General features: G+C 39.6%; 1 protein-coding gene across 3 annotated transcripts in view; it reads right to left on the minus strand.

Annotated features, from left to right (window-relative positions):
• Nucleotides 1-746: 746 nt before the first annotated feature.
• The window catches only part of TMEM245 (transmembrane protein 245), a 79903-nt gene continuing 68374 nt past the window's right edge, over nucleotides 747-12275 (minus strand). For 2 of the 3 annotated variants that reach the window (XM_074361956.1, XM_074361955.1), the window contains 2 exons: nucleotides 10409-10603; nucleotides 747-5736 (listed from right to left, as the gene is read on the minus strand). In XM_074361956.1, coding sequence (XP_074218057.1) covers nucleotides 5691-5736; nucleotides 10409-10603 — 241 coding nt within the window. In that variant the 3' untranslated portion in view covers nucleotides 747-5690. Of the gene's footprint in view, nucleotides 5737-10408; nucleotides 10604-12275 lie in introns of those variants that run through there. The other variant, XM_074361957.1, reaches the window with a different exon arrangement.

Below are 12275 nucleotides of genomic sequence, written 5' to 3' on the forward strand. Positions count from 1 at the left end.
GAGGCTCTGTGTGATGGAGATGGGAGAGCTGAACACTTCTTACCCTAAAGGTTCCAGAAGCAAACCTAAAGGAGGTCGTCAGAAGCACATATCCTGTGAAGGGGTCCTAGGCTTAAGCAACAGACTGAGAAGCATGAAGAAATATTTTGTGAACTAGTAGATTTGCCAATAAGAAACTATCAGTGTAGAAAAGAATGTAAATCATAGTCCATGCCTTACACCTTTGCCAGGATCATTTTTTCCATCCATAATGTCAGACTGATGAGCTGTATCAGAAAGCTCTTTCCCAAGCACTGTTGAAATATGCTTCAAAATACCTCCACTTGGGGTTCAGCCCCACCTGCCAGTGCTGCAGAGGTTATCTTTGCTGTTGAAGACAGCCATACCTTAGGTTTGTTTTCTTCATTCAAAACATGCAGTTCCTTTATCCAACTTTCTTTTCCTCTGATTCTCACCCCCCAGCCACCCACCTCATTACTTCCTTATCTACCACAAAGCCACCTTCCTCTGTGCACTGAGGGCTCCAGCCTTACCCTCACACCCTTTCACCTCTTTAAGGTGTCCAGCATCCTCTCCCAGACACATCTTCCCTTATGTAAGTTGCCCATAAAAATTCAGTGTAGGCATTGGTGCCAAAGGAAAAGGCAAGATATAAGGCCTAAGAGATGGATTTTTGTATTTCTGAAAGTTTGACTTCACTAAAGATCAAATTTCTCAAGAGAAATGAGACTAAGTTTACCACCTGATTCATTCAACACTAGTAATTTTATTTCAAAATATAAATATTTTACATTTACAAAGATGTTACATCAGTAGGTTGTCAAAGCAAGTTAAAGCTAGGAAACAGCATTTGGGATAATAAAGAAGATATATTGTTGTCTTTGAACAATCTTTTTTACTTTCAAACCTTCTCTACTTTGCCTGAGAATGCAAGGGTAATACATTTCCCAAAAGTTACATAAGCAATTACAATTATATATCCAATCCTGGTTTCAAAATCAAATGGTATTTGAAATGCACTCCAGTCACCTAGACAAGTGGCACTGCAAAGGACAAAGAAGGGTTTTCTTTGGGATAACTACAAATGGAATTACACCTTCTGGGTCACTGCCATAAAAGACAGAATTTGATATTCAGCCAAATGATGTTTAACATTTGCTTTCGCACCTTCCATAGTAAAATACAAAGCTAGAGAAAAAAAATAAGAAACCAGGTGTGGAGTAAAGAACGCTGGACTTGGAGTCAGAAGTTCTGCAACTGAATTCTGGCTCCATCATTTTGCGATATAAACTTAAGGGGAAAATCACAAAAAAAAACCCTTCTGAGCCTCCAGTGCCTTGTCTGATAACACTCGACAACTGTCTATCTCACAGGGTTGTTATGAAAGCAGTCTGAAAACTATAAAGTGCCATACAAAAGCATTATTAAAGTGTATTATCAATATATCACCACTGTATTTGCACACTTAATTGATCTTTAAAAACTTGTAAAACTAAAACACAAATACTGATTTCACACACCATAGGTGGAAAAGAATCTCTATACTTGATGTATAGCTCTGAATGACAAATATGTTTTCTTTCTGTTATCTCACTAGACTTTGAGACGTATTATGATTTACATGGTAGATTCACCATTCAGAATCTCCATTAGGGATGTCCTCTAAAAGAGCTGTAAACTTTTATTTGAGAGCCATGTTTCCCAAAGGATCTGTAGTCCTTTGAGATGCTCTGAGAAAAGGAGGATGGGTGCGCAGTTTAAAGTCAAATAAGTCTTGTAAACAGTCTTTGTCCATATTATAAATTCACAATATATAGTATGACATGAATTCTTGGAAGACCTACAGAAAGGAAACAAACTCAGCATGCCTCAATTTTAACTCAGTGTGGGGTCCCCCCACCACACACACTTTTGTTCTCTTATAACATCTAATAACATCCCTTGGAAATACTGCTATAAGGAACACATTTTTCCAAAAGCTACTCAACTACGAGGGAAAGGGAAGAGAAGTAGAACAATTGACTGTGAGAAAAAAGCAAGTATTCTACTCTGAACTGGTACTGACTGGTTCCGTGTCAGAAAAGACACTTCAACCTATGGATTTGTTTCCTTCTCCAGAAAATGCCAGGATCGCCTAATTATATAAAGGCCCATTCTAGCACAGAATTTCTATGACTCCAGGAGGCAGAGAGAACATCTTGATTTATAATTCTCTTAATTATTTTTAAACTATCAAAAAAAGGGAACTGCTCAGTGGTTTTAGATAGCATGAATATTTTTGCAGGTCCTCAGTAAGTTAATGAAATGAATATATTTTGATGGCAAGATGTGTAGAGACAAGAAATTGATAAAAACAAAAAATACTTGTTCTTAAGCTGGAACTAACATTTGGAAGTATGTTGCCACAGGCTATTTCTACTGTGAAATATCTACTGTTAATACTCTTGTGAGGGTCTTGGAAGACCCTTAAAGGAGACTGTGAGGGGTTTTCCTATAAACCTTGAAGTTGAAAGCTCTAGATAGTTCACCTAAAATTACTTTGCTCTAATCTAACTCCTCATGGCCTGAATGTGAGCATTTCTTGCTCAGTAGTGATACATCCTAAAGCTCTAAACACAACCAAAGTGGAAGCTAGGGGTACTAGGAAGTCCTGATGGGTCACAACCGGTTCTTGTTAAGACCAAGGTTAGCCAGAGGACCTCATCTGCAAGCCCTTTTACTGGAATAAACTGCTTTTTCCAAAGCGACTGAGTTTGTTTAAGTAACACTTTTTAGGTATCCTCCCACGTCAAGAGTCAATCTGCACTAGTCTCAGAAGTCAAGGGAAAACTCTGCCAGCAAACCACCTCTAATGGAAATGGGTGTTTGGAACTGTTGCAAATTTAAAAATAAATAAAACTGGTATCTAAGGCAATCTGGCAGAGATCACTTCCAGAAACAGAGAATGTGATAGGAATTTTGGAACTGAAGCTGGACTTACAGGACACAGGGTTTATGCTGAAAATCCCATGCCTTGCTCTCTCTCAGAGAAGAGAGGAGCACACTGAGTAGGGAGTTTTTATCTCCTCCTCCCATTCCTCCACTCAGTTTACAACTGAAGAGGGAATGTGACCTTCAAACTAATCTTTAGTAAAGCTATCACACGCAGGACATTGTGACAGGATTTCTGTACTCAGTTTTCACTGAAGCTACTTCTACTTCATTAATGCATCAACTGTTTCTAGGGAAACTTCCTCTTTCTGGGTCAAATCCTAAGAATCACCTTCAAGACTTGAGCTTGAGACTTCTATCTTTTCATATCATTTGATCTCTATGCCCTGTGAAGATCTGTAAAATCTCTTCACTATATCTGAGGCGGCATGTTTCTCTCTGTTTTTTGAGGGTTCCAAGAAGACCTCCCGAAGCTGGTCAACCTTCAAATTCATAGGCTGTTGCTGGAGTAGTTGGGCAGTTTAAGTCCAGATCAGGTCTGGGTAGTACTCTGGGGCACCTCTGCTCCTGACAGTCCAGATGATACTACATTATTGCTAATTTCGGCAGCTCTAAATTATTCTCTTAGGGCTCAGAGTCCCCATCGAAGAACTGGTATTCATACTAATAACTATAACCGGCAACAGCTAAGTTTAGTTTTTTGCAGTATCACTTTATACAGCTAAAAGCACTCTGGAGAAACATAATTTGCATATGCATACTACTGCATTGTGCACAATATTTGCTTCTTATAAATATGTACTAATCACAGCTGTAAACCTACCAGTATACCACTCATAAAAACAGACCTGATTTCTTTGTTAACACTTTTAAGGTAAAATTTTTAATTTCAGCAATACACATGATTCAGCTAAGACTGAAGGTGAGAGAAGGCCTTCTTAGGAGTCTTACGAGTTTTCCCCAAGAGTACCCTACACAGTACCTGGCATGGACCCTAAAGTTTGGCAAACTCTCAACCAATGTTTTACTGAATGAATGACTGAACAAGTGAATAAAGAAAAGAATGAGTTACTCAGTGCCAAATACATATAACACTTGGTGGCATATCAGATGATAACTGTTGAAGGATTCACGTAAAAATAAGAGATCTGTGTGTAGTCCACTGTATAAAGACAGACCTCATGGTACCTCTCTTCTAGATGGAGTTTTTTCTTAAGTAATATCAGAATAAATTTAAGATAATTATCATTAACTATGCTTCTTAATGAGAAGATGTTTTAGAAGAAATGAGTTCTACTTTTTAATGTTTTCCAAAAAGGAGATCTTTGTTACTTAAGAACCCTTTCTCCTCCATTAAGAATCCTTTCTTCTCCCTTGGGGGCAGAGAAAGAGCCTGAAGATTGTTTTATACAGTGGAAAGGACGCAAAGCTAAGAGCTGGATTCTGGTCCCAGCTCTGTCATCAACTGTTTGACAGGTCTATGCGATCGGACACCTAATTCTACCTCATAGCCCTGGAAAAAGTGTGTAGAATATTAAAAGAAACTACAGTACAGCAAAGTTGGCAGATTGCGGAGTCAGAAAGATGTGAGGTCAAATTTTACTAAACTTCATGACTTTGAGTTGGTCACTATTCCGAACCTCAGCTTCCCCATCTGTGTGAAACTGTTGTAAAAGAATATAAAGCTGTATGAAAGCTGATGTGAAGTGCTTGTGAAATAACATGTGCAAAAATTTTGTAAAATGTAAATAAAGCACTATGCTGGTTATCGGAGATTATTTTAAAAGTCACAATTTAATCCAATAAGCATTCATCTAGTGTCTTAAGTGCAAGGCACTGTGCCAAATGATGGGAAGATACTACACAGATATAAAATGCTAAATTCTACTGCTGTAGGTAACTAATTGGTCAAATTCCAAATAGTGAAACAGGGATACATTTAACAAATCAGAGCGCTGATGCACCTGAGATTTTTCACTTAAAACATCTGGGAAGGGAAAAAAAAGTCACAACATGAATTCTATCATATTGTTACCATTAATAGCAGCTTAATAAGTAGTTAATTTCAATGTGGTCAGCCAAGTTTTAGAAATTTGGCAATAGTGTAACAGGGGAGGGAGGGAGGAGAAAGGGGAAGAAGAGCTTCAGTCTTTCTGTGTCTCCTATGGTTGCAACATACAACTGACTGAACTTCAAATAAGCCACCCACCCTCACACTGAAGACCTTCCCTACAGAGGACCATATACTGTGGGAGAAGGGCAGATGACTCATTTTTCCTGCTCAAGAAACTACATTCTCAAAAGTCAAAGCCCTCTTCATTGGAAGTGACTGTCATAGAAAAGGTTTAAGAACAGATATCTTAAAACAGGAGAAAATTACATTGTATACACTCGTGACAGCAGGTAGTTTAGGGCTCTTAAAAAAAACCTTATAAATATATATTATAATACAGATAACCAAAGTGGGAAAATTTCAAGCCATGGTACCAGTGTATGAACTGAAACTTTTCAAGCCATCTTAGCAACAGTTCAGTGAGCAAACCACATTTCTGAGCTCCAAAGCTGTGCTTTAAAATGCAAAGCAGCCCAGAGCAAGTCCTCTCTTGTCCGGGAATTCTGCTTGGAAGGCCAGGAGGCTTCTGCTTCTGTTCCTGGGCTCTGCTTGCTAGGCACAGCTGAAAGGACAGGAGGCCACAGCTGAGCTGAACTCACAGTCAAGGTTGAATTTCCTAGAGAAATCGCGGCAGTTGGGAACCAAGTCAGTCTACTGAAGGTTTCAGATCTTCAGAAATGTCACGGAAAGTCCTTTAAAAAGAAAAGATAGAATGATTAGTTTTGCTTTTGGAAAAGAGGGTGGGGGGGGGACTACAGAGATATTTAAAAAAAAGAAAGAAAGAAAGAAAGAAAATAGCATCTAACTAGTAATTGGTTGCCATAAAATATCTTATTTTTATAACATGATAGCCTCTATGAGGTTATATAGTCATTTTTTTTTTCTTATTCACTGAGTATTGTTTCAAAGTCTGATAGTTGTCTCTCAATCCTTAGTAACAAGAACTCCAGGTTTTTAGAGGGTCCACTGTCTCCCTCTACAAGACTACTTCTCTACTCCCTTGAAACTAATGACCGTGTGACTAGGTTCTGGCCAATGAGATGTAAATAGAAGTGTTGAGTGACTTCTGGGCAGTGTCCTTACAAGAGAAGGATGATCTTTGACCTTTCCCCCCTTCTTGCTGAATGGAAAGTAGACACAATGCTGTTAAAGAGAAAAACACTAAGAGACCAAAGGTTAAACGCTAAGTGGTAAGTTTTATTGCAAAGTAGGAAAACTGACCCAGCAGAGTCCACACTCTGAGGGATGAGGTTCAGGGCAAGAGAAATGGGGGAGGTCTTTTCACCAAATGACCTTGTACTTGTATTGTCCTTCTCTCCCATCAAGCAAGCCAAGTGAATGCAGTTAACTGGCAGGTAATATCTGGGTTGGATGGAGGAGGTCTGCTGCATCTAAGCAGGGTCTACCTCTTAGGACCGTAGCAGCCAGTTCGCCTTTGCTACATAATTTACATGCCCAAGCTAGGATGATGTCACCTCACCAGGTCTGCATCTGTGTTAGCAGCCAAATGGCCAGGTCAGAGTTTACCAATGAACATGAGCTCAAGCACCCACCTTAGATGAAAAGACTTCACACCACAGCTAGCAGAACATGAATATAGGGGGACGAGTAGCATGGATGTCTGTGGAACAGATACACTAGCCCTGGACTGCCTGCCTCTCCACTTCTTTCACCCAAGAGAGAAATAAATTTCTAGCTCGTTTAAGCCACTGTCATTTTGAGTTTGACTGATGGTGCGTTTTTTGAGTTTGTCTTTTGGCTATAATACAGACAGGTCTATCTTAAATGATACAGACGTGAAGCACAAGTTTATTACCATCCTTTTAGATAGAAGTTGCCTTGCTCCTTTACAACAACACCACCAATTAGGAGGGTTAGACAGGCAGGGCAGAGGCAAGCGAAAGACTAACCCTTTAGCACAAGGTAGGAAGTAATTTAATGTCAAGAGGGGCACAGGTAAAACGTTACAGGAAAAGGATTACACTCAAGGATGCTCAGTTATCTCAAGGCTCTTTCACTGGATGGTACCCTAAGCCTCTTCACCCCTAAAGCACATCTCTGACTAGCACAGCTCTACATCCAAAGGAACAGCTTTGAGGGAGGGGTAAGATTCCTGGCTATGGCTCCTGTGGCTTTGAAAGGGTTTATGCGTGACATGGCTGAACCCACGGTGCTGAATATATGCTGACAGGTCAAATAACTGGAATGAATCTCCTCAAATATTTTTATACCCTGAAAAAAATTCCCTTAAACAGATTTATACACACACATATTTTTATATATATTAATATCCATCCATCTCTATTGAACCAGAGTTTCTCAGCAGCAGCACTATGGACCATTATGTGCATTGTAAGATGTTTAACAGCATCCCTGTCTCTACCCACTACAGTTGTGACAATCAACATGTCTCTAGATGTTACCAAATGTCCTCTGAGGGGAGCAAAATCATATCCTCCTCCCAGGACCACTGCTCTAACTACCTGTCTACCCATTTATTTACATACCCATTTTCCACCGTCTCACCTAAATTTGTGTTTTTACATTTGTGTACAGGCAAAGCTGGCTACAAGCTGTCTTAGACAATATGAATCACTCAGTTCTGAAAAGCCCTGGAAAATCTTTAAAACAAGAGCCAAAAACTGGTCAATACCTCAAAGCACTTTCCAACACCCAAAAGGTTTGTAAATTCATCCTTTGACATCCTTTCAAATTTCTAAGATATCTGCAAGTTTGAACCTCTAACTCTTCATTTCCCCTAAATTATGAATGAAATTTTCTGCCTCAGGGCAAGGATGCATAAAATAAGATTAAGACTGTGGTTGGCCCAGTGACTGCTTTCTGTTGACAAGTAAGCTTAGCTGTAAGCTTGAAATTCATACCTACTATTCAATTCTGCCTCCAGGCCAAAAAAGCCTCCAGAAGGACTCAGAAGAAGAGAAAACAAAGTGAAGCAAGTTGAGAAAACAGTTACTAAGTGTTTTCTATCCCAACATTGTATCTTCTCTAGATGTTTAGGGTGATGATGGTGGCTGTGTGTAAAAACCTACAAAAGTAACATTGATCTTAATTAACTGAACCTCTGATTATCTCCTGGAAAACAAACTCCATAACCTAGGGATAGAGAAATAATTTCTTTCTGGCCTCATCAAGAGGCACAGCACTAACTAATCAGCAGGGCTCATAAAACTGTAACTCTCTAGATTAAGAAGAAACAAAGGAACAAACACTGCATTGACAGTACTCCTAAAAATGGTAAATGTCCTACCTAAACCATCTAAATACTATATTCTTTCCCAAACCATAACGATTATTCTGTTCCTTTGAACCACAGTGGCAGAATTTCTCACGAACAAGCAATGCAGAATGGGACCACATGTGGCTGGGGGAACAGAGGACTGCTGTTAACATCTTACAGTTGCTTCCATAGCAATGGGGACTATGTGATGTGACTCCTCATTTACAATCCTTTGCTCCTTGCAAACACTTTGGGATCTGCTTCCCCCAAAGTTTCAATGAGATTTTAAAAAAACCCGTTTATGTGAATCTTTAAATCTTTTCTAATTTAATAGCTCAAGAGGTGGGGGTGGGGGACGGTTAGAGAAGGAAAAGAAAGACCTTTAGTGGAAACACACCAGCTCACCTGCTTATTACTGGGTGACTATAGGCAAGCTAAGCTCTCTATGCCTCGATTTCCTCATCTACAGAACATGGAAAACAACCATGCCTAACCTCAGGTGAAACATTGGACAGATTAAGTAAAATAAGGTAACAGGTAAAATTTTATCACAGAACTTGGCACACTAAGTACCAATAAATGTCAGCAGTCGTTGTTGGCTACTACCTAAGAAGTCAGTTAGACTTCCCACTAGAAACTGATGTATTGAATGGGTATTTCCCTCAGGCTCTCCTAAAACCCCTTCAGAATGCCAGTAAAAGTATTTTTTTAAAGGCATAAACCTAGCTGGAAAAAAAAAAAGGTGGGGAAAAGAAAACATAAGAGGGAAGAGTAACACACTTTTAGAAGGCGGAAAGCAGACAGACAACTGCTAGGATCCAGCATAACCTAAGACGCTGAACCCTAAGCCAGTACCTATTCAGCAAAGCTCCCCAAAAAGCTCAGAAACTGGTGATATGAAGGAACTCTGGAAGTGGAGTTGAAGGGGGGACTAAACATTGAAGGGCTGCTTTACAGTGTGCTTAAAAAGCAGTAAGACTTCACAGCTCCAACAGCCTCACCCACACCTCCACCCAGCCAAGCACATGCCCCCTATCATTGGCAGAAAATTTGGGGTTTTTCCTCCCTAGAGAAAGTGAAACAAAAAGCGTCTGAACTAGGGGACAACAAACAGCCATGGGGTGAGGGTACACACTGACAGTGGGAAATTAAGTGAATATTTACACTTTGTCTGGTCCTTCTCTGTCTTGGCTCCCAGAATGCTGGCAGCCAGGCCGTCAACTTCTAGGGAGAAGATCTTTCTCTGAGGAATTTAGCAGCCCCAAAGGGAAACCAAAAAGCACTGACTCAAAGATTGCACAGGACAATGATCCTGGTAGATTATATTATGGTAACACACATGATTACCAACCCATAGCTCCTGAGTCAGGGTCTCACTCTTAAGCCAACAGTCAAAAATATCTGATACCTGATATTGTGATTATGTTGTGTTAATATGATAACGGTGAAGGGATTTTGCAGATGTAATTAAGGTCCCTAGGCAATGGACTATAATCAAGAGGAGAGTATGTTCAGCAGGCCAGCTCTGATCAGGTGGGCCCCTTACAAAAGGATCTTAGTAGTCAGAGACAGAAGTCAGAAAAATACTCTCCTGCTGGCCTTAAAGAAGCAAACATCCACGTTACGAACTGCCTATGGAAAGGGGCAGCCTCTGGGAGCTGGAAGCTTCAATTCTACAGCTGCAATGAGATGAATTCTGCCAACAAGAGGCAAGGTTGGAAGAGGGCCCCAATCCACAGACGAAGAAACCCCAGCCTGAGCTGACACCTTGACAGCAGCCTTGTCAGATCCTAATCAGAAGACTCAGCTGAATTGTGCCTTTACACTCGACCACGGAAACCTTAATATAATGATGTTGTTTTAAGCCACTAAGTTACTGGTAATTTGTTACATAACACAGAAAATACAGACCTATATGCTAAAAAAGGTAAATTTTATTTACATAAATAGCGCCTCAATATAAATCAGACCCCCTCAAAAACAGGATAGTGGAAATGGAAACCTCTAAGGAGGTGTTATAAGATAAAATTAGAGAATCACCCAGAAAATGGGTGATTTAAAAAGAATATTAAATAGAAATATAGTTTCATTAAATACATTTTCAGAATCATTCTGCTTTAACTCACCGCTGAGTCTGAGCGGGCCACGGGGTCTGGTTTGGCGTGGGCACCGAATTCGTGGGACTCACTAGCATGGCACTATAGATGTTGGAAGCGACCACAAGTATGCACAGCAGTATGGGCCCAATGATTGCCCCTTCCAGGCCCAGGTAATATGCGCCACCAGCCACAGCCAAGCCTGTCAAGTAAGGATGGCCCCCTCTGAAACGAAGAGCACACAGATCACTCATGGCTTTTAACAAACACAAACCTTGGAGTAAATCTGAAATACATTCTCTAACACAATGTTCATTCACTAATGCGCCTGCCTTTTGACTTGCATTATCAGCTTTCTTTAGATCACCTCAGTGTAGATAACTAAACATTAATTGTAATCGTATCAAGATGCAAGAATTTTCTTACCTACATGTGTGACATGTGCCTTTTTTATTCATCCAGCGAGGAGTGAAGCCGGCAACATTAACAGGTACCCTCACCCACTACAAGGCTGTCTGAAGTGGGTTAATGTTAGCTTAAGACTGGTTAGATAAGTTACCTGTTAGGTTTACCTCCATCTAGAATAATTAAGTGGGCACAATTTAGCACGTAATTCAACTAATTAGGCTTTTGTAAAGATGACAACAGCACAACGACATCCCTGCTATTCAGAGGTTAGACTTCCAGCAATCTCCTAAAACAGACGTCAGCACACATAGTGATAAAAGGCCCCATGAGGAAAATATCTGCTAAAAAGCCCACGACTTTTTTGTATTTCACAGGAGAGTCACAATCGCCCTCCAGCTTGGCACAGTATCACATACATAACTGGAATGAAATAAGACACAGGCGTACCTCGAAGATATTGCAGGTTTGGTTCCAGACCACCATAATAAAGCCAAATATTGAAACAAAGTCAGTCACATGAAATTTTTGGTTTCCCAGTACATATAAAAAATTATGTTTACCCTATACTGTAGTCTAATATGCTATGTGTGCAATAGCATTATGTCTAAAAAACAATGTACATACCTTAATTTTAAATATTGCGAAAAAATGCTAACCATCATGTGAGCCTTCAGCAAGTGAAATCTTTTTTTCTTGCCTCGATGCTGATGTCTGCTGACTGATCAGGAGGATGGCTACTGAAGGCTGGGGTGGCTATGGATATTTCTTAAAAATAAGACAACAATGAAGTTTTGCTCCATCAGTGGATTCTTCCTTTCACAGATGATTTTTCTGTAGCCTGCAACGCTGTTTGAGAGCATTTTACCCACTGGAGAACTTCTTTCAATATGGGAGTCAATCCTTTCAAACCATACCTCTGCTTTATCAATGAAATTTCTGTAGTATTATAAATCCTTTATTGTCATTTCAACAATTTTCCCAGCATCTTCACTGTGAAATAGGAAATAGGTTCCATAGAAGAAACCACTTCCTTTGCTCACCCATTAGAAACAGCTCCTCATCTGTTACAGTTTTATCATGAGATTGCAGCAATTCAGCTACATCTTCAGCCTCCACTTTTTAAAAAAATTTTTTAATTGAAGTATAGTCAGTTTATAATGTATTAATTTCTGGTGTACAGCATAGTGATTCAGTTATACATATATATTTCTTTTCATATTCTTTTTCATTACAGGCTATTACAAGGTATTGAAATGTAGTTCCCTGTGCTGTACAGTAGGACCTTGTTTATCTATCTTACATACAGTAGTTAGTACCTACAAATCCCCAGCTCTCAATTTATCCAGCCACCCCCACCTTTCTCCTTTGGTAACCACAAGTTTGTTTTCTACGTCTGTATGTTTCTGTTTTGTAACTAGGTTCATTTGTCTTTTTTTTTTTTTTTTTTGTAGATTCCACATATAAGTGATATGATATTTTTCTTTCTCTT

The sequence above is a fragment of the Camelus bactrianus genome, chromosome 4 (genome assembly GCF_048773025.1).
Source record: "Camelus bactrianus isolate YW-2024 breed Bactrian camel chromosome 4, ASM4877302v1, whole genome shotgun sequence".
NCBI classification, from domain to species: domain Eukaryota; kingdom Metazoa; phylum Chordata; class Mammalia; order Artiodactyla; family Camelidae; genus Camelus; species Camelus bactrianus.